Genomic DNA, 22,648 nt, shown 5'->3' with positions numbered 1-22,648 from the left:
TTAGACGATCTAATGTAATTTCGTTCTATTGTAGACTTCAATGTCGATATCCTTTCAAACTTTATAATTCTTCTTACATTTCTTAAAATCGAAATATTTATTGAAACCGTTGTAAGAGCATATTGTGGCCTTTAATCAATCCTTTTCGCAGACGAGTAAGTATATATATATATATATATATATATATATATATATATATATATATATATATATATATATATATATATATATATATATATATATATAATTAGTTACTATTCAATATAATCAAAACTTAAAAATCAAAATAAAGTCAGGTAATATATATAATTTTAAATGAGTTTCTCGTCATCGATGATAGTATCTTTTCGCAATATTTTGTGTAACTTTTCGCAACATCTTTGTAACTTTTCGTAACATTTCGTAACTTTTCGCACCCTTTTTGTAACTTTTCGTACTTTAGTTATACCGAGCCGAGGCTATTCCGAATGTTATTACACATCACAAACCGGTATCGTTATTAGAGCTTCCTGTTTTTGTTGCAGAACATGGAAGGGAAGTGTTTTCTTTTAAGTTTGATTTTGACAAGTTTAGCTAGCTTTGCTGCTGCTAGTCTAGTTATCGATCCAGCGCCATTGGAGGTATCGGAAGGAAACTGGAGAAAGATTCTTGAAGGAGAATGGATGGTTGAATTGTATGACAACAAACTATAAAGGGAGGGGTTTCAAGGTTCACTGAGTTGCATATGTAGTCCCGACCACAGGGGCTTGTATCATTGCTTACAATTTAACTAACAGTCATACATATAGTTTGTATGTATACATATAGTATGTATGACTGACAATTAAATTGTCAGCAACAATACGAGGCCCTATTGATATAACAGGGGCTCGTTACAAAGAAAATCTAGAGATGGGGGTTCTAACCTGTAATAATATAACACAAGGGAAGACACCGGTCCGCACCCCTCGGTAGTTCCAACACTGCTAGTTTATCCTAATTGCGTCTGCTAATTTCCAACTTAGGCCAGTCGTAATCAAGAATAGTTCAATTTTCAAAACAGCTCAACACACGTCGTTCGATTTGTGATATAATGGAGAAAATGCAATAATTGTTTGCCAGTCTTGACGTTTAGACAACAACCCAACTCACAGTGCAATTTTGCATTCGGACAGTCTTGGATTTCACCATTGACCGAAAGGTAAGATCTAAACAAACTCGAGTGTGTATAAAATATTGAACACAATTTTACATTTAGATAATTAGCAGTATCCACGCTACTAATCTAATTTTACCATATCACAATAAAATTGTCCATTTCTTTCTTTGCTATCGTCTGCTCATATTTAGCGCTCAACTGCGCACTTGAGTTTGTTTGGGTAGTTGTCTAAACGTCAAGATTGGCGAACAATTATTGCATTTTCTCCATTATATCAGAAATTGAATGAAGTGTGTCGAGCTGTTTTGAAAATTGAACTATTCTTGATTACGACTGGCCTAAGTTGGAAATTAGTAGACGCAATTAGGATAAACTAGCAGTGTTGGAACTACCGAGGGGTGCGGACCGGTGTCTTCCCTTGTGTTATATTATTACAGGTTAGAACCCCCATCCCTAGATTTTCTTTGTAACGAGCCCCTGTGATTGATATGACTGACAAATTGTTAAAGCTACATTAAAAGTCCAAATCACACACACATACCCCCTAGTCCTACAATGTAAGACATAGCACCTTGTTTTTGTTTTAGTGCTATGTCTTACTGTCCAAATAACGGCCTTGTATAGCATGTTCTGATATCAGTGACATCGGAATGAGTAATCAAAGTTTCAGGAACATCTCACACACTTGGCAGCCTATATCGACACTCTTCCACTAATTTATCTGTAATTAGTATACTTACTGTGCTGTCTTTACCCTGGCGGAATGAAAATATACTCGCAAATGGATGCATTTTCACGTTCCGTTGACATGCATTTGAATTTGTTCCAATGCGATGGTAGTTGAGGTATGTCGAAGTAAGTAGGTTCATGTTGGGGATATATTTCTTGAATGAAACGAACTGTTGCTTACAGTTCCAATAGGCATAATATATTTTTATTAATTTCATTAAAGAATAATATTTCAACTTAACCCAATTTTGGCATTCCCGGCTTTTATTGCTTTCCAGCGAACTGAAATGTAGGTCAACGAAACTTGAAAAACGGGTCCAATTCCTTTGTGAGAATTTGAATTTATTAGAGAAAAGACATCAGAGTAAGTAAAGTCTGACTAAAACATTATGACATTACTTAGTTGTCAGTTGTGTGAAATATTCCTGACAATTTTACTTTCTTAATGATGTTAGTCGACATCAAAACATGCTACACAGCACCATTAATTAGGCTGTAATACCTTGACACCCACAACATAAATATCAACATCGAGGTCTTACAAGTAGGACTAACATACCCCCTATTGTCTCTACCCTTGCTTTACAATTTAAGACAGAGACCCTGAACAACATACATATCAGGGTAGATGTCTGACATTGATGGACAATTCTCTACTGAGCAACACCGGCGTGTTAGTCCCCAACCCCTATATTAAATTACAGGGCTGGGGGTATAGTGGCTGCTATGTCCGTCTCTCTGTTTCTTGCTAATCATCTTCATTTTGAAAAGCGAGGTAAGAAGGAAAAGTTCCAGTTTACCAACTCCTTAGTCCACCCGAAGACTGGGGAAAAAATGATTAAGTTGGGAAGATACACAAAAAGAAGACAGAATTATAAAAAGTTTCAGTTATTTGTTGCATAATACCACTCATGTGGCCTGAGTGGTTAGAGCATCTACCTCGGATGCAGGAGGTTGTGGGTTTAAACTCTGGCATAATCATACTTAAGACTTATAAAAATGGTACAAGCAGCAGCCTTGCTTGGCGCATAGCATTAAGAGGTCAGTGTTAGGACTGGTTGGCCCGGTGTAAGGATAATGTGACCAGGTGGGACATGATGCTACATGTTTGCGGGATGATGCCTCAGTGCTAGACATCACTAAAAACTGTCACACAGCAGATATTGTAGTGATATGAATGAAAAACTGTTAAAGCTATATTGAAAATCTAAATCACACACACACATTCAGATCTGCTGATACAAGCAGTAGTATGTAGGCACCATGTTTCTACAAAGATTCTTTACAGCCCATGTTATGTCCCACCTTTATTTCTTTGGGTACCACTCCATTAGCCTAGTGGTTAGAGCGTTCGCCTCGGATGCTGGAATTTGTGGGTTCAATCCCCAGCCGAGTCATACCAAAGACTTACAAAAATGTTACTAACAGCTGCGTCACTTGGTGCTCAGAATTAAAAGGTTAGTATTAAGACTGGTCAGCCTGGTGTTAGGATAATGTTAGCGATATGAATGAAAAATTGTTAAAGCAACGTTAAAAATCCAAATCACATACACACGTTTCTTTAGGTGAACTCTTTAGTCATTTAGCACTGTTTGCTAACATATTCTAAATTAGTTATTTTTTCACATATGCTGCATAGTATGTCTTTTCATTCTTTTGTTTAATTTATTGATTGTAATTCACATTTATGGCACAGTGTAATACCAGGTGTTTACTCACATGAGCTTCTTTGGTGCCAGTGGAGATGCTGTTTTACTGTTGAGAAAAGTACACTACACTGCAATTTAAGTGATCATTCTTGCGATTGAAATTAATTTTTGACAGTTTTTTATTGATGTGTTTTTTAATGTTTTTTTATAGTCTTGATTTGTAGGGGTAAATTTGCTTAAATAAGTTTACATGTAAATGTTGAAACTTCATCTCCTTGTAGAGGTGCTACTGGTGGTGGTGTTTTGTTAGGTTGTACCTTCTTACAAGGTGTCTGCTCTATTTGGCTATCGTTATCTAGAGGGTGATTCCCCTCTGTATTGTTGCCCAGATCGAGTGAATATTAAAATAAAGTGTGAAACTTATTGATGGAATAAATAGAGATCTGAGCAGATATATGGAACAGAATGATACAAGCCCCCATACATGAAAACCAATAATTTAATCAGTTACATAAACAACAGTGATAATGCATTAAATTAGGAAGATACACTTCTCTTTGAATTAAATCATTCAGCGAATTTCAAACACAAATATATTTATATAAATAGTCGATCTGTTTTAAATGATAGAATTGATTCATCATAGAATCAAGTGAACAGTCGAAGTCATTGCCTTGTACAACTTCATAACCTGCTTATTTCCGGTTCACTCCAACTTCACTGTGGCTGTTCTTCTCTGTCCTTTCACTTTTTTCCTTCTCCAATCTTCCTACTGTCTCACCTCTTTTCAGCCCTCAAACTTTGTGTGGGTAGGTGGATACATATGTATGTAGATACTTGGATCAGTAGGTACGTGGATACGTCAGTGGAGCTACTTCCCCTTTCAAAATAAACAGAGAAGCAACCTAAATCTTCTGTCAGATCCTACTGGGAGTAGATCATTACTCCCCACTCGTTTTGTCAGATATCGTCCTATCAAAATTCAAAGAGATACCAAAGGCTTTCTGGTCAAGCTAAGCATGGCAGACCATAAATAAATCTAGTTTCATAAGATTAATGTACTTTCTAATGGCTATTTTATCACTGACTCATTAATATCACACGAGACATAACAGTTCCATTCTCATCTCAGTTACATGACCGAATGAAATTCATTACATCGCTTAACTACATTATTTTCAGCGAATATACACATTCAAGTCTTTATCATACGTGAAATCATCTAAGATTGGTGAATTCACATGGATTCTAGTAACTCATATAAACTAAACTAATGCATGAAATTCTTAGATTCCTATAAGAATCAAGACTACAAATTCAAAAAATTTGTCAAACCTATATAAAGAAGATCATTATATGAATTCAGATAGATGAGCACAAACACAGTTATACTCATAGCAAGAGAATTGATCTACGGATTTAAACAAATCATGCAAATATAAACAATTCATGAAAATCATTATATTGGTATCAACGAATTACATGAGTTTGATGCAGATACCTTGTGTTTTCAAGCTTTGTTTGCTTCTGCCACCAAAATTGTGTACTTTGACCTTCCAGACATCCGGTCCCTTGACAAATGTTTTACAAGAGAATTTCTTCTAAATTCAGTCTACTAGCCCTTATATTTTCACTCTTGAAGGAAAAATGCAGATTGACTAGATGTTTCAATGAAAACAATTTTAAAGCTAGGAAATTTTGTGTGGGGGAATCATGCTCCTTATTTAGCTTACACAATTAGGGTTAAATTTATCTACCACCTTTTATAACTAGGCACCAAAATTGCAGTGAGTCTGAATTATAGATTTCCAAAACTAATTCTGGAAAAACTCAATTCTGACAGTTCCGATATAAAATTGAAGTTAAACTCCCCATTTCTAGTCTGTTTGACAGTTAAATAAATGAAGGCTCCCAACATAAACATTAGAAATCATTGCAGTATAGCAATTTAACAAGCACCTGTCCATTAAAGCTAATTAATTGTTCTCTAGCCCAAGTTAATATGCTCTTCATAGATTGACAGAAATTTTCATCCTTAAAAATATTATCTTGGTAGTGTGATATTTTAAATGATTAAGAATTAAATTCTGATATTGAAATAATGAGCACGTGGTTTTCATTTTTCATTCTATCCTTTTGAAACTGAGCAACTCCTGACTTTATGCCAGGGACTCTCAGATATGGGCTGGGACTCCTGAATTTCATGAGTGAAGAATCAGAGGATTCCTTATCCTGAAATTCATTTAAGAGCTCTTGTTGAATCATGCATATTTGCGATCTACCAAGAACGTGTGCGACAGCGATCAAGTGTTTGAGATCAATACCTGCACTTTCATGGACAAAGCAGTGGAAAGTGTGAACATGATTGGGTATCTACCAGTTTGGTGGAATGCATCACTTTTATGTAAGAAAGTTGAAATGAGTCATTTAGAGAGCAAGGCCAGGACATAAAAGTCAGTTAACCCTTATAATAAGACAGCAAAGAAGTGATCATAAAAGTGAAGCTCATACTGTGGATTTCTTGAATACTCCAATGGAGGGACTGCATTCATCACATGCATAATGCATATTCAACAGGCATACCAAAACTTTACTGCCAGTGTCAAAAGGACCCCATGCAAGGCTCACAATTGCTGGTTTTGAAAAAATGGAAAGAAGGAAAATACTAAAATAGGAGTGCAAAAGAACTGAAGCCATTACTTGCTGGTGATGTTAGGGTTAAGGTTAGTAGCAATTATATGTTACATGGTGCAAGGAATGTCTAGAAGGAGAAGTTGACATTAACTCCTACAAGATTCATATAGAACAGAGGTGGGCAAACTTTCCAGTGCAAGTGCCACATACACAAATTTACACCTTGTCGCGGGCCGCATAGTTCATTAAGTAAAATAATTAATATTTGAAATAGCAAAAACAAAAGGTTTTTCTAAATAACATAATTAATTTTCAGTTGTTAAAATGTTGTTAATATTTGAAAATTTAAACTTAAACTTCAAAAGAAGCACATTTATTTGATAAACAGAGTAACATAAACAGAGTAAGTGCGAATGATGACTTGCTCCTAGGCAGCATGAAAACCCTTGGCGGGCCTCATGCGGCCTGCGAGCCGTAGTTTGCCCACCCCTGATATAGAATATAGTGGTGTGTAATGCAGGAACAGAAGGTGAGCTACAAATGAACATTTAACAGACACTGACATTCAGGACATGTAACATTGGAGGAATTACATTCATCAGATAGAATGTTACTGTGTGATCAAATTCATGTACCACAAGAAACTGAAAAAACATAACAGTGGTGTAAAGATTATATCTAAATACAAAAATGCTAAGGTCATACAAAAATCTGCTTGCATAATACTGTATGGGAATTATTCCAATTACCTAATCACACACTGAACTGTTCAAGGAGATTCATGTGTTTTTTTGGCAGAATTTGTGATCGATGAGAATAATAATTGATCTGAGATAAGCAAAATATCTTGAATATACATGAATTTTATGAAAACAAGGACAAAATAAAATATTTAAACCATATATTTTTGTGTTTTGTTTGCTTTATTGTTCATATGTAGAAAGAAAATCATTGTGGACATTTTTTTAGTGGACAGTAAATGAATGTGGCATGTGCTAATTGCATGCAAGTTGTCTCCCTTTTACAACATCCTAGAACGTGTATTTTGGGAGTAGTTTTATTACATCATAAAGGGTGTACTGTGTGTAAATTCACTGGCAGACAGCTGTTTTTAATGGGCCAGAAAGTAAACCAAGGTCACTGATCAATCCTGAGATGTTATTATAAATGGGGTTCTTGTTGCTTTCATACAACATGGCTTGAAAGGGAGGAATAAAGAGATTGGCTTTGAAAAAGTGACAAAGGCAATAGCAAAGCATACTACTTTCCCTGTAAGAAGTTCTTTACCCCACCTATTTTTTCTTTTATATTTTATGGACTTTATTTGAAATATTCTTTTGTTTTGTTTTTTTCTTTGGTGCCATTGGTATATGCCATGTTCAGTTTGGATAACAGTACATGTATTTGTAATTTATTTTATGACTTGTACTTCAAACCAATTAATGACAAATACAGCTTGGTTTCAGTTTCATTCATTTATTATTTTTCTGTTCATTGTCATTATTCTTTCAGTATGGCCCCCTGGTGTCCTGCTTGTAATGCCTTCAAATCATCATGGGATGAGTTTGCAACAAAAGCAGTCGGTCTGAAAATCTCAGTAGGAACAGTTGATGTCACAGAAAATCCAGGTTAGGCTGACAAAATTCATCCATGAAACACTGTTGCAGGGTATTTCAACACTGAGATTCTTAGCAAGGGTCAGAATGATATTTGAAAGTATTTGGAGTCTGAAGCATTTTTTTTAGCAATTCTTAGGGCCATGGAGTTTCCAAATGGGGCCAAAGAGAAATCCTGATTGTTGTATTTTATTTTTAATCAGGTTTTACAACTGACTTGTCCTTATATTTACATTATTTTACCTGGATTGAGGTTGCCCTGGGAATGTCTTCGTACTCTAGTCTCTGAGGTACACAACTTTAGATAGTCAAATGTCCCTAGGGCCAGTCCATGGTACACAAATTTAGGTGACAAAAATCCCCAGGGCCGTTCCAACGTACACAACTTTAGGTGGTCAGATATCCCTAGGGCCATTCCAAGGTACAGAGCTGTATAGAGATGTCTCCTGGGCTGCTGGGGGGAAGCAAAAAAAATTCAATATGTGTGTGTGTGCGTGCGTGTTGTTTTTTTTCGGGTCACTTATTTGAACCATGTCCTGTACTTTTCAATATGTAAATTGGATTTAACATTTTTTTTAAACAATACTTTATCTTCAGTCAAAAATTATTTATGTATATTATAAACACATTTGTCAGTATATGAATATATCACACATGCAGTGTATTTATGAAAGTTCATGTAAGGATGGAGAGATATATGCAATGTATTATCAATGTATTATCACCATATGACTTTTAAAAAGTATAATAGAAACTATATGTTGTAATTAATTTTAATTGATAGGAGTACCTAGATTACAGTAGTGTAAAGGCAAGTCAGTATTACAGTAGTGTAATTGCAAGTCAGCATTACAGTAGTGTAATTGCAGGTTGGTATTACAGTAGTTTAATTGCAAGTCAGTAGTACAGTATTGTAATTGCAGGTCGGTATTACAGTAGTGTAATTGCAAGTCAGTATTACAGTATTGTAATTGCAAGTCAGCATTACAGTAGTGTAATTGCAAGTCAGTAGTACAGTATTGTAATTGCAAGTCAGTATTACAGTAATGTAATTGCAAGTCAGTAGTACAGTATTGTAATTGCAAGTCAGTATTACAGTAGTGTAATTGCAAGTCAATATTACAGTAGTGTAATTGCAAGTCAGTAGTACAGTATTGTAATTGCAAGTCAGTATTACAGTAGTGAAATTGCAAGTCAGTATTACAGTAGTGTAATTGCAAGTCAGTATTACAGTGGTGTAATTGCAAGTCAGTATTACAGTATTGTAATTGCAAGCTGGTATTACAGTAGTGTAATTGCAAGTCAGTATTACAGTAGTTTAATTGCAAGTCAGTATTACAGTATTGTAATTGCAAGTCAGTATTACAGTAGTGTAATTGCAAGTCAGTATTACAGTAGTGTAATTGCAAGTCAGCATTACAGTAGTGTAATTGCAAGTCAGTATTACAGTAGTTTAATTGCAAGTCAGTATTACAGTAGTGTAATTGCAAGTCAGTATTACAGTAGTGTAATTGCAAGTCAGTATTACAGTAGTGTAATTGCAAGTCAATATTACAGTAGTGTAATTGCAAGTCAGTAGTACAGTATTGTAATTGCAAGTCAGTATTACAGTAATGTAATTGCAAGTCAGTAGTACAGTATTGTAATTGCAAGTCAGTATTACAGTATTGTAATTGCAAGTCAGTATTACAGTAGTGTAATTGCAAGTCAGTATTACAGTAGTGTAATTGCAAGTCAGTTGTACAGTATTGTAATTGCAAGTCAGTATTACAGTATTGTAATTGCAAGTCAGTATTACAGTAGTGTAATTGCAAGTCAGTATTACAGTATTGTAATTGCAAGTCAGTATTACAGTAGTGTAATTGCAAGTCAGTATTACAGTAGTGTAATTGCAAGTCAATATTACAGTAGTGTAATTGCAAGTCAGTAGTACAGTATTGTAATTGCAAGTCAGTATTACAGTAGTGAAATTGCAAGTCAGTATTACAGTAGTGTAATTGCAAGTCAGTATTACAGTGGTGTAATTGCAAGTCAGTATTACAGTATTGTAATTGCAAGCTGGTATTACAGTAGTGTAATTGCAAGTCAGTATTACAGTAGTTTAATTGCAAGTCAGTATTACAGTATTGTAATTGCAAGTCAGTATTACAGTAGTGTAATTGCAAGTCAGTATTACAGTAGTGTAATTGCAAGTCAGTATTACAGTAGTGTAATTGCAAGTCAGTATTACAGTAGTTTAATTGCAAGTCAGTATTACAGTAGTGTAATTGCAAGTCAGTATTACAGTAGTGTAATTGCAAGTCAGTATTACAGTAGTGTAATTGCAAGTCAATATTACAGTAGTGTAATTGCAAGTCAGTAGTACAGTATTGTAATTGCAAGTCAGTATTACAGTAGTGTAATTGCAAGTCAGTATTACAGTAGTGTAATTGCAAGTCAGTATTACAGTATTGTAATTGCAAGCTGGTATTACAGTAGTGTAATTGCAAGTCAGTATTACAGTAGTGTAATTGCAAGTCAGTATTACAGTAGTGTAATTGCAAGTTGGTATTACAGTAGTTTAATTGCAAGTCAGTATTACAGTAGTGTAATTGCAAGTCAGTATTACAGTAGTGTAATTGCAAGTTGGTATTACAGTAGTTTAATTGCAAGTCAGTAGTACAGTATTGTAATTGCAAGTTAGTATTACAGTAGTGTAATTGCAAGTTGGTATTACAGTACTGTAATTGCAATTTGGTTTTAAGAAAAAAAGGTTAATAAACAACCAAACAGATAAGTAACCTGAACTTTACTACTACATGTTTATGGTGGTGATTAAAATTAAATGTGAATCTTTTGGACTGTGGTTTGGTTGACATTTTCAGAACTAGAAAAATTACATTGCTTGTTCTAGTCACAGTTGGTTAACTGTTTATACACATTTTCTAATTATAATTAATTAATTTTGGACTTGTGAGCTGGAAATAATTACAACACTGTGTGACACTGCTTAGAGCATTCTCCATTATAACTTGAATACAGATATAATATGATCATGTTGTGGTTCCTGGAATATCATATACATGTATTATTCTTGTATACTAAAAAAATTATTCTTAAAAGTACGAAAAATAATGTGTAAAAAGTTCATTATTGTTTTGAGGAAGAGATCACATATGGATGTAATATCAGACAATTGTAGTCTGGCTCCAGAAATTTCATATACATATATTTTTTTCAAACACAAAACATTTTTTTTCTTCTTAAAGGTATGGGAAAAAATGTGAAAAGTTTATTCAGAGATCATGCTGGGCTTCACCAGTATCGCAAATTACAATTTTTTTTCCTTATTGCCAACAGAATATACCATCTGTTGATGTATTTGTGACAACATTGATGGCTCTTTAAACTTTTATTTACAATGTTGGGTTTGGAGTGGAGAAATTCAAAGGCACCATCAAAAGGAAGCCACAGAGTTGGATATAGAATGCACTGGAATCTGTCTATTGCTACATTAACAAATCCTTTGGTCATAGTGACAAACCATCTCAATAGTGCTTTGTTACATCATAATCCACTTAAGCTGACATCTGGCCTGCACTGTATGCTGTAATGCTTTCAAAATAGTTGTGCTACCGGACTAGCTACAATTGTCCAACTTTGAAGGAAATGACTGCTAATTCTTTTTTTTTTAATGTACTAAGAAAAATTAGTTTTGCTGAAACTTAAGAGAAAACTTACTACCTTTGAAGCAGATAGTTCTGTATAAATTCTAAACAAATGAAAAAAGTTCAGTCTTAATCAATGATCTACAATTATTTGATGTTGACACCGCAATAACAAATGGGCATTTGTTAGTGCTCCAAAATTGTCCTTTAGCAGTGACTTCAATTACATTAGCACCCTTCATCAAAGAAAGCCAACTACAATCTGTATTAAGAACAAAGCACCTTTCATCACAGAAAGTTGGCACCAAATTTAAATAAAAGCAATAGATTGTTAAATTTTCCAAAGTAACTGGAACATGTTTATTGTGCCATGAAAGTTACCTTTTTGTAGGAAAATGTTTATATGTACGATCACTACCACTGGTGGCATAAAACCCAAATTAAATTTTCCATCTTTTTGAACCCATAGATATCTGGCTGTTACTTTTTAATTTGTTCATGTTTTCATTCTCCTATGAATAGACTCATCTCCTTGGTAACCTTGGCAAGATGATAGCTGTCTCCAGCTGACCAACATCTAGGCCAGTTTAAGTAAATGTACATGTAGCATGTAAACAACTATTTCCATTTGCTACTGGTAACAATATAGTAGTTAATTGTTTAGTGACACATGTTTGTTGACAATGGTATATAGATAAACGAGAACTACCATTTTTTTTTTATAAATGTATTATTTTTTTCTAATGGGATTTTTATAACATATGATATATACTCAAATTTATTGCTTTTACAGATGCATTCACAGTACTTAACACATTATGGATTGTATTACATAAACATAATTTGTAAATATACTAGTGTATTTCAGATTAGCTTTGTCTTCGTTTAATCAAAGGCACATATTTTGTGTCCACTTTTATTATACACACACACACGCACTGGCATTTTGTTGTGTATGCATCATTTTCTTTAGCTGACTTGGTTGGTTATAATGTGGTTTGGTACTTAAAACAGTCGGGTTCTATGGACCTGAACCATCATGGTATAACAGGGTCACACTATATATATTTTTTTTATAGCACTGGCTTTAAATAAGTTGTCACCCAAAAAATTGTCAACCTTATTATTTTGTCACCAATTTTCTAAAAATGTTACCATTTTCATAATACAATTCTCTCGAATTTGTCACAGTGTCCTTGGGGCTAAGGCAATATTGTCAACATAAGCGGATGTTTAGATAAGTAAGGGGGGGGGACTGAAGATAAATTGAAATTAACCAGTCAAGTGACTTTTTGTATGAAGTAATCAATCATCAGTGGGGGCCCCGAGTGGCCGAGTGGTCTAAAGCACTCTTCGTTACGGATCACTGCCATCTCACCTCTGTCTGCGGCAGTTCGAGTCTAAGATTCAGCTAATGTGGGTATGTGAGAAAGCTTGCCAGTAGCTTCTCGAGGGTCGGTGGTTCTTTCTGGGGTTTTCCCGGGTTCTTCCTCCACCATTAATACTGGCCGCCATGTATAGCCTATCGTGTGCTGAAAAATGGCGTTAAGCCCCACGACAACAACAACAACAATCATCAGTGACTGGGATTTACATGGAAAAAACCTCAAAAAATCATCAACAAAAAAATGGAAATTTTGATTAAATGAAGACAAGAAGTCTGAAATATACTTGTATACTGACAACTTACATTTGTGTAGTACACTCCACAATGAGTTAAATAATGTACATGTATTATTAAAAATTCATCAATTCAGGTGTTTTATCATTTGTTAGAAATATTCTTGTATCATTCAAAACCCGCTAGAAAACACAACATGTATATATATATATATAAAATGGTAGTCCTCTTTTGATCTATATCCCATTGTCAACAAACATGTTAAATTCACTCTGATATTCATTACCCCATTAGCACATGGCTGTATAGTTGTTGATATGTTACCAGTACATGTACTTAAATTGGCCTAGATTTAGGTCAGTCAGAGACAACTATCATGATGATGAGGCTACCAAGTGAACGAGGCTATTCATAAGGAAATGAAAACATGTGAACAAATGAAAAAGTTTAACAAACATTTTTGTGAGATGCCCTACCTTTGTTTATTTTGATGGCCAGATATTTATTGTTTCATAATATTCAAACTTTAATTTGAATTTTTTACAATACCATTGGTAGCGATCATAAGCATGAACTGTTTTGTTGCAAACAGGAAACTGTCATGGCATAATAAATATGTTCCAATCACTATTAAAAATGAAACAATGCTTTTGTTTAAGACTGTAAGCTTATAGTTTTAGTAATAGATATTAGTTGCTTCATTGCTTTTTTCTTATTTTTAAAAAAATGAGTAATGTAAGAAAACAACATTGACCGTACAGTACTTCTTGAATTTGACAGCATATCATTGTCCCATGTGATTTTAACCTACATATTTTTATTTTTGGGTTAATGTTTGCCATTATTACCCTTTGACAGGTTCTCTTACAGTTTCAAACTGATTTTATGAAGAAAATAATGCGAACACAGCAGTTAAAAACATCAGAACTGCTTCAGAAATTATTTTAAAGGTGCTTTTCACTGATTCTGTTTTCAAAACACAAATGGCTATTTACAGATTGCTGTTTAATGTTTCAAAACAGAAATTGGAATGTTTTAATCATAAAATTATATGTCAGGCAGGGATAAGGCAAAAAAATAATTTCTTTTGAATATTATATATACTATAATGATTAGTGTATATAATGTACTAAGAGCTTCAAGTAATGGGCAAAACTGGCTCAATTATATGCACAAATCAATTTCAGGAATATGTTTTTCACTTGGGGAAAAAAAGTAATAGGGTTGGCAATGAAAAACAGGGAAACACATCTTTTTGTCCTAACATACTCAGAAAAGGGTTAACGATCAATCAGCTATTAAAACATATGCCTGTAAATGTTCAAGAGTTTGTTGGGGTAGTTGATATCAACACCAGCTATTTTCTGCATGAAGTACACTTTGCCTTGGGCCACAGCATAACTCTAACTACCTGGCTGGGACAAGGGGGCATGTCAAAAGTCATAAATTGCTGCCAATGTAAATCTAAAAAATAACAAGGTGAACTTGTTTTTGCTTTCCTATCACAAGAAGGTGAAATTCACATTTTTTAGGCAATTGTCCATTTTTCCTGCTAGCATGACACCTGGTTATAACACCACAGCACAAATTCACATACAGTACAGTCGTGGAATGGCTTCCAAAATTTTGTACTAATTTCATCGATTATACTCCAAACCGTTAGTATCAAATTAAACAAGTGCTTGACTCATTAATTTGGCAAGTTGTATTAATGAAAATAATACAGTTGCTTAGTGTATTTTTCTGAAATCGGTTGCCGCCTTATGAATCTGACAGTTGTCAATCTAATTATTAGTATACCATCAAGAATAAAGCCATTAAGTCCTCACTGTATTTGTCTTTAGTGCAGCCTGTATACGGCCATTGTTTAATGTATGGTAAACAATAGCCAGCAGATGTTAGGACAATCATCTGGCATGCACAACCGAACTGTCATGGTCTGAAATGTTTCTTACCAAAGTTTATGAGCCAGTTTACTACTTATTTATTGGAAAACAGCAGAGCACCAGTACCTGCTCAATGAACTGTCATGCACACCTGCAGAAACAAGTTTATCCCTGCATTATCAGCAGTTTTGGTTATTAATTCATGTATTCCCCACCCAACCCCCACTACATCTTAATCTTTTTTATCTTCTTGTCAGAAAAAAATGTTCAGGCCACACCCATGTACACAGGCTCATGTCATTGTGTGTTAACACTGACTGTAACATAACCATTTAATTTGTAGGGGTTGCAGGATTAGCAATTATAATCAAAAAAATTCTACTCCCTGCTTTTGCTCTGCATTAGTGCAAAGTCATAGTTATTAACAAAACTTTATTGGGATATTGGGTTTTATGTTATTTAATTATAACTCTGTCTTTTAGAGAAAGAGTTCGATGTTTTCATGAAATTCACTCTTTAAAATTCTAGAAATTATGCTTCTTTCTGCTCATTTTCATTGGAATGGAATTACTGTTACTGATACAACAATACTGGCTGGTGAGTACATGTAGACCAGTATGTCCTATTACAACTTAGAAAGCATACCCAAAAGAAAAGCTTCCAAAATTATCCAAAATCTCACTTGAACAATGGAAAATTTAGCAACTGTATGAAATCAAATGTTTTATTGATGCAGGGAAAGATAGCCTCTGTATAAGTCTTTTTGCATGACTTCAACAAGAGTTCTCAGAAATGCTCAGATGAAGTGGTAAATAGGCATGACACGATAATAGGATGTTGTAGTATCCTCCAACTACACAACACATATTAAAACATCAATTGCCAATATTCTTATACATTTTTATGTATGTAGCTTTATATGTTTTGTTTGACTCCCCAAAACAAATATTACATACATAATAACTTTTTCAAGGGTTTCTTGTTTAAATATGCACCAAGTTGATAACTGAATTGTAAAACCAATACAGCTCTCCATCGTTTTAATACAGTAGTTGCTCTCCACTGCTGCTAACTGTGTTGTGTACCAAACTGCATTACAGAGTACTGCAGTATATGCAGAACCATGATATGTTGAGAATAGTGTGATATAGTGAACCATGTTATATTGAGAACAGTGTGATATACAGAACTATCAAAATTTGTTAGATAGTGGTGCTTTGAAAAGGAATTTTAGATATAAGACCAACTTTCACCTTGTTTTTCTTCAACCCTTATTGTTACACATTTATATGGTTTTTGGTCATGTTTGACATAGTAGTACTGCATTATATCCGGAATCATGTTTTAACAGGAGAGAGATATATTTTGGGATGGTAAAATCAACATTGACATCCTGAATCAGCTGGTACATAATTCTTTACTATTATCAAGCTTATTTTTGAAATTTTTTTAAGAAATTTTAAAAAAATGTAATTATGGGTCACTATAACATGTAAATAACATTATTGTGATTAATGTTAGCATAATTTGTTCCAAGACTTTAGAATAGCTTTGACTGCCACAAATTATGACATTAGACCAAAGAGAAATCTATTACAAACGAAAATGTTAGGCTGTAACTTAAGCCCATATTGACATTTGTTCACAATTTCATCAAGTAAGTTTGTGGTCTTTTTTCTTCTTCTTTGTACAGGTCTGAGTGGAAGATTTCTAGTGACAGCCCTGCCAACTATCTACCAGTAAGAAGTACATGAAATTAGCTTTAGCATTTTAGATTCTTTGTGTTGATCTTTCCAAAATTTTACTTTAAATAATCAGACTTTCACTGGCAAATTTGTTTCTTCTGTTTATCCAAGTAAAATGATCATGTGCACTTTTTATGACAGTTATGTAAGCAATCTGCAAAGTTGCTGTTGACTGCATTTGTAACCTAATTTAAGGTTGTGCTAATGATGAAAGGGTCAAATTTCTCCTTTGAATTCATTCCCTGATCATCTTAACATTAGTAATATATGCTCTGCTACCTCCCAAAGATGAAATTTAGTAATTTCTATCTGTAGTATATAGACAAAGGGCAATTACTCTTGACAATTACCTCCCCTATTCACCTACAGACTGCACTAATTTAAAACTTTTGCTGTGAACTGACAACATTGTTCACTTCACCTCCCAAAATTGATTGGATATTTGTGCTACACTTTATCCCTCCCCACTGAGGATTTTGTTATTTTTGGGTGTATTAAAGATTATTCTACAGGTGGTATACATTATTTTTTTTTAAAGTTTACCATTTCATGTTAATTTTTTGCCTATGTAGACTTTCTTTTTGCATTCTCTGACTGCTTGGCTCTTCATGGCTACACTGTAGTAGAATGTGTTAAAGTTTGTTTTTGCACACATTATTTAATTATCACCCCTGGTATAGCAGGTATCTCTGATATTCCTGATGCAGATAACTATCCATTTGTGGGTTTTTTTCTTATATTTTTTTTTCTCATTTCAGAATCAGTGGTGACAACTATGTATGCTAAATGCAAGAATTCAAAGCCAGCAGAAAATCTTTTGACTCGTGTCTCACGTGCACAAAGTTTATTTTGTCGGCTGCATACAACATGTGCACCAATTGGTTAGAGAATACATCATTGTCAGTTCTAAGGAAAACTGCACGAAACAGGGATGTTTTGAACTTTCACCTCACACTGAGACTTTGGCTAGCCTGGTGGAGGAATAGAGGAAGCTGGACTTCTCCACCGTCAACTCTGTCACTGGAGTTATAGGTGCTGCATTTGGTACAACAAACAATGACAGAGTTGATTAGTTCTGGACAATTTTTCCCCAACCTACCATCTTCTATTGTAGTCAAGAATTTCAACACTTTGCAGGAGTTTCCACCCAATTCTAGGCAGCCCAGGTGACTTAAATACTCCAACCATTGCCAAACATGGCCTTCAGGCCTGTAAGTCTGGATGTATGTATTTTATAAATGACTTGAATGATCAATGCTGTCTAGCTGCAGCTAAGTTTTGACACCATCTAGGATGCTGACTGTACATTCCAGCCATTAGACTCCATACCATCTAGCGGCACCAGTTTTGATGTCATCTTAGCTGCTGACCATACTGTCCAGCCCTTGATCCATACCGTTTATTGATCATATGGCTTCGGTTACATATAGTCTTATGCCTTGTCAAGTTAACCCATGGAATGTTAACATTAACAGGGATCTTATTGATGTATCAGACCATCCACCTAACATTATCATTACTCCGGTAGTATAGCTGTTGACGTACCTGACACTCATACCAGCTGTTTTTGATTTCGACACGCCTCTTTACTGATTCGGTTGCTACATCCTGCGAATATGGGCTAGCCATTTACTTACAGCTTACCCTCTTGAATGTTACCATGACAGTCTTAGTGATGCCTCATCTATGCCTCTGGGAATGTACTGTACGAATATCAAGCTTGATCCTGACCAGGAAGACCTGCATACTAGTGTGGGGATGAACCTGATGATGGTTTATGCTTAGATCCCACCTTGGAATGATCTGAATATAGCTTTACGGTGGCAGTATTGGAATTTATGAGATGTTGCCCAATTCAGAATGTCCACCATCACCCTCTTCAACAGCAGTGTGCAGGGTCACTGCCTCAGTTAGTTTTAACAACCTGTGAGTTAGCCCTTCCTTCCATCTTCCCCTGAAGTTGGGAAAAATCAAGGCAATTGCTGGAGTCTATCTGTAAAGAACAGCGACCCAGGCAGTTTCAAAGCCTTTTTTTTTTCTGAGAGTCAGATTCGGATTTTTATTATTATCTTGCTGGTAAAAGACCCATTCTGACATCACCTTCACAGATCTCTCAGCATTAGAACTACACTGTAGTCATTCTGACTTCACCTGCCTCTATATGGTGGATAAAGTATTCTGCACACTTCTTAGAAGCTTGTTCTCAGTATTGTGGTCACATCTTTGTTGCATTTCCAGTGATTTTTCAAGCTTGTAGGCCACGCTGGCAGTGCACATCCCGCCCAGACCCTGTGAACCTCCCTCCGAATCACTTCTGCTGTTTGGTGGCAAGAGATAGAGGAAGTGCAGAGGCAGGCAGACCAAGAACTGCCCCTGCATCTCTCTATGCAGCAACCATCACCTTATATGTCATCTGTTATTCACCCTCAGTGACATGATGACTGGAGACAAGGGAATGTGGGATCAACTCCAAAACCAATCCTATACATGAAGACCTGATTCTTGTTTCTTCAAACAGCATTGGATCGATCTCTTTCTGATAAGTGAGTGGGTGATCCAGATTGTCTCAGAAGGGCTTTATTTCTTGTTTTGCCACCCCCCTCCCCTTTCATTCTCTCCATTCCTGACAGAAGTACCACACACAGCAAGAGATCCGGACACTCACTGAGAAATGGATGGTAGAGATTTTCCTCCATGCTTTTTCTGGTCAGAACAGCCAAAGGCATTCAAGATGGAGATGGCAAGATCAGTCTGCTTCTCAGTCTGACTGACACATATTCTCACATTCCTATCCATACCTCCATACAGAAATTCCTTATTTACATACTGAGGAAATTGTTGTCAGTTTTGCGCTCTCACATGGCTTGACTATAAATCCTTGGGTCTTTATAAACTACTCCATGGTTTTATGTCCCTGTTCCATATGACTTCATCAACTTCCACAGAGGCATATTTGGATAACATCTTCCAGAAACATATGATCAGCACCATTCTAGTCTAAGGAAAGAACTATCTCATAGCATTTTTTACATTCTTTAGATTTTCTGTTCAATTGAGAAGTCTGATTTTTGAGGTGGTAGTGATTTACCTTCTCAGAGTGGCACCAAAGCACCTCAACTCTGAGCATTCCACCATTGGTGTGCACAACTTGATATCTACATCCAGATCAGACATATTCCCAGCCGACTCAATGTCTGACTGATTCTCTGTCAAGGATTGACAGATTCTTCATAGCTGGTTTGCCAGCTATGGGAGCATCTGATGATTGATCTTTTTGCAACCAGATGGAATGACAGACTGTTCACCGTTATTTCCCCAATCCCAGATCCTGAGGCTTGGTCTACTTTCTTTCTCTCAGTTGGGAAGGTCTTTGGGCCTTTGCCAACTCCCATTTCCCCACCCCAAATGGTTTTAGTTCAAAGATTGCACATAAATTGAGGGGGCAAGCAGTGTAAAATGATTCTGATTGCCCCTCTCAGCTGGGACAATACCTGGATTAATGATCTTCTTAATCTAGTGATGGGTATAAAATTGATGATCCCAGCCAGGCCAGATCTTCTTTGATTACTAATAAAGGTTAGTGTTCTATAATATCAGACATGTTCTGTTATCATGTCAGGGATGATGTGGGTCATAACAAAACCTTTCTGACTTTGACTTACAATGACCTACACACACACAGACACACACACACACAGACAGACATGTATGCACTTGTTTGTTCCTCTTCATTACAGAAATAACAAGTGCAAGCTGTGTAAATGATTTAAGGTTGTGGAGGATGAACATGAGATGTGTCTGTACATACAATTGCTCGTTGGCACACACATGACGTGTGCACTTCTAATAAAAAAAATACTTGGTTAAAATTTTTCAAAAAGTGCTTCAAGGCTGCAAAAATTAGCACACTTCAATACATAACATATACCACTTCTACATCCATTTTATTTCAAACATTGATCTGTAACAAGTGCACTGAATAATACTAAGTCATTTCATCAATAAAATATCTCCTCTTCAATTAAAAATATGTCACGTTTGATGATTAGTGTCACATCGTATGTAACACGCTTTTAGCAATTCCAAAACACGAGAATAACATATACAAACACCAACAAACTTGCATACATGTATGTAATGCATTTAAAATCCAGTGATGTCCGAAACATTTTTTTCACGAAAAGTACTGATCCAAATAGAACAAGCTCACATGATGTATATTTCCTACCAGAAGTATGTCATAATTTTATGTTTTTTAAGACCTGATCATTCTTGGGGATGGGGATGTCTGTGATAGTTCTCAACTGCAAAAGTTTCCAGGGCTGTATTCTGGCTTACTAGCCACATCGGCTCTTTCTGAAAAGCAATATAGCTTTGGAAACAACATGGATCATTTTCTGGCATGTCCTGAGTGTTCTCTTTTGGTGTCTAGGAAGAACTGGACAGTGTCAGCATCAGTCTTGCATTTACCAGTGGGGCAGTCATCAATTTTGATCTAGTGCGGAAGATTGTCTTATTATTCAGCATGAGACAATAAATATTAAACATATATTGTTTCCATCAATAACAAGGAATCATAAGTCATAACTGTCCAAAAGAACTCTCTAGATTTTAGTTTTGACTCTTGAGCTTTTAATTTTGACTCCTGAGATTTCGGGTTCAAGGGTCAACTGACTCTTTAGTTTGGAAATCTGTTAAAAGGGGGGTGGGGGGGCTGAAAATAAATTGAAATTAAGCAGTCAAGTGAATTTTTAAGAAGTAACCTGACTTCAATGACTAGGATTTACACAGATAAAAAACCTAAAAACCCAAACCAAAAAAAAGCAACAGAAATTTTGATTAAATAAAGACAAGTAGTCTGAAATATATTTGTATATTGACAACTAACATTTGTATAGTACACTCCAGAATGTATTAAATAATGTACATGTATAGGAAAAATCTATGAATTTGAGTATTCAATCATATGTTAGAAAATTCATGAATCAGTCATATCCTGTTTAAAAATACAAATAATGTGTGTGTGTGTGTGTATATATATATATATATATATATATATATATATATATATATATATATATATATATATGTGTGTGTGTGTGTGTGGTATTCCTCTTTTGATCTATTTCCCATTGTCAAAAAACAAACAAAATTATTCACTCTGATATTCATTATCCTAGTAGCTATTTCATGCATTCAGTATCTTTCAGTGCAGTCTCCTGTCTGTGTAAGACACTGTTAGGATACATACAAGAGTAGGGACAATTGTCACAAGAGTTGCCATTTAATTTTCAGTGCAGTCTCCTGTCTGTGTAAGACACTTTTAGGATACATACAGGAGTAGGGACAATTGTCACAAGAGTTGCCCCTTAACTTTTAGTGCAGTCTCCTGTCTGTGTAAGACACTTTTAGGATACATACAAGAGTAGGGACAATTGTCACAAGCGTTGCCCCTTAACTTTCATGCAGTCTCCTGTCAGTGCAAGACAGTTAGGATACATACAAAAGAAGGGACAATTGTCACCAGAGAAGTTTTTGTGGTGGGTCTCAACAATGGCAGATTTTCTTTTTTCTCCTGGCCAAGTGAATTATAGGCAGTCAAATACAGATATGCTTGCAGGCAAGCAAGGAAGAGAAAGTGAGGAACACATATTCTCCTATTGGTGGCCATTTTTAAGACACAATATTTTTCAGGCTGTTTAGATTTACTGTTGTATACAAATGAGACAACAAAATTAATTTTATCAGTGTGTGTCTACTCCACATTTAAAGTAAATTCCTCAGGTTCCAAATGTGTTTTTTTGGAACAGACCTAATAATTAGCAATAAATAAAAAAATTATTGAATGGGTGTACCAACAAATAATATGAATAATTAAATAGAATATCAAAACTTTTTATTTTGTCCACTAGCATTGCTGGTCTTTAGTCTCCATTTATTTTCTGATTCAGCCTCATATAAAAAAATTAATCACTTTCAGTGG

The 22,648-nt window shown here is 35.1% G+C and overlaps 1 protein-coding gene across 1 annotated transcript in view; it reads left to right on the top strand.

Moving 5' to 3' along the window:
- Positions 1-469: 469 nt before the first annotated feature.
- LOC149805276 (thioredoxin-related transmembrane protein 1-like) overlaps positions 470-22,648 on the top strand; it is a 44,411-nt gene continuing 22,232 nt past the window's right edge. The window contains exons 1-3 of the mRNA XM_089949065.1: positions 470-673; positions 7,663-7,778; positions 16,614-16,659. Coding sequence (XP_089805191.1) covers positions 528-673; positions 7,663-7,778; positions 16,614-16,659 — 308 coding nt within the window. The 5' untranslated portion in view covers positions 470-527. The remainder of the gene's footprint in view (positions 674-7,662; positions 7,779-16,613; positions 16,660-22,648) is intronic.

The sequence above is a fragment of the Sinohyriopsis cumingii genome, chromosome 2 (genome assembly GCF_028554795.1).
Source record: "Sinohyriopsis cumingii isolate HCF-2022 chromosome 2, ASM2855479v2, whole genome shotgun sequence".
Classification (NCBI taxonomy): domain Eukaryota; kingdom Metazoa; phylum Mollusca; class Bivalvia; order Unionida; family Unionidae; genus Sinohyriopsis; species Sinohyriopsis cumingii.
This window is presented reverse-complemented; position numbering and strand designations above follow the sequence as displayed.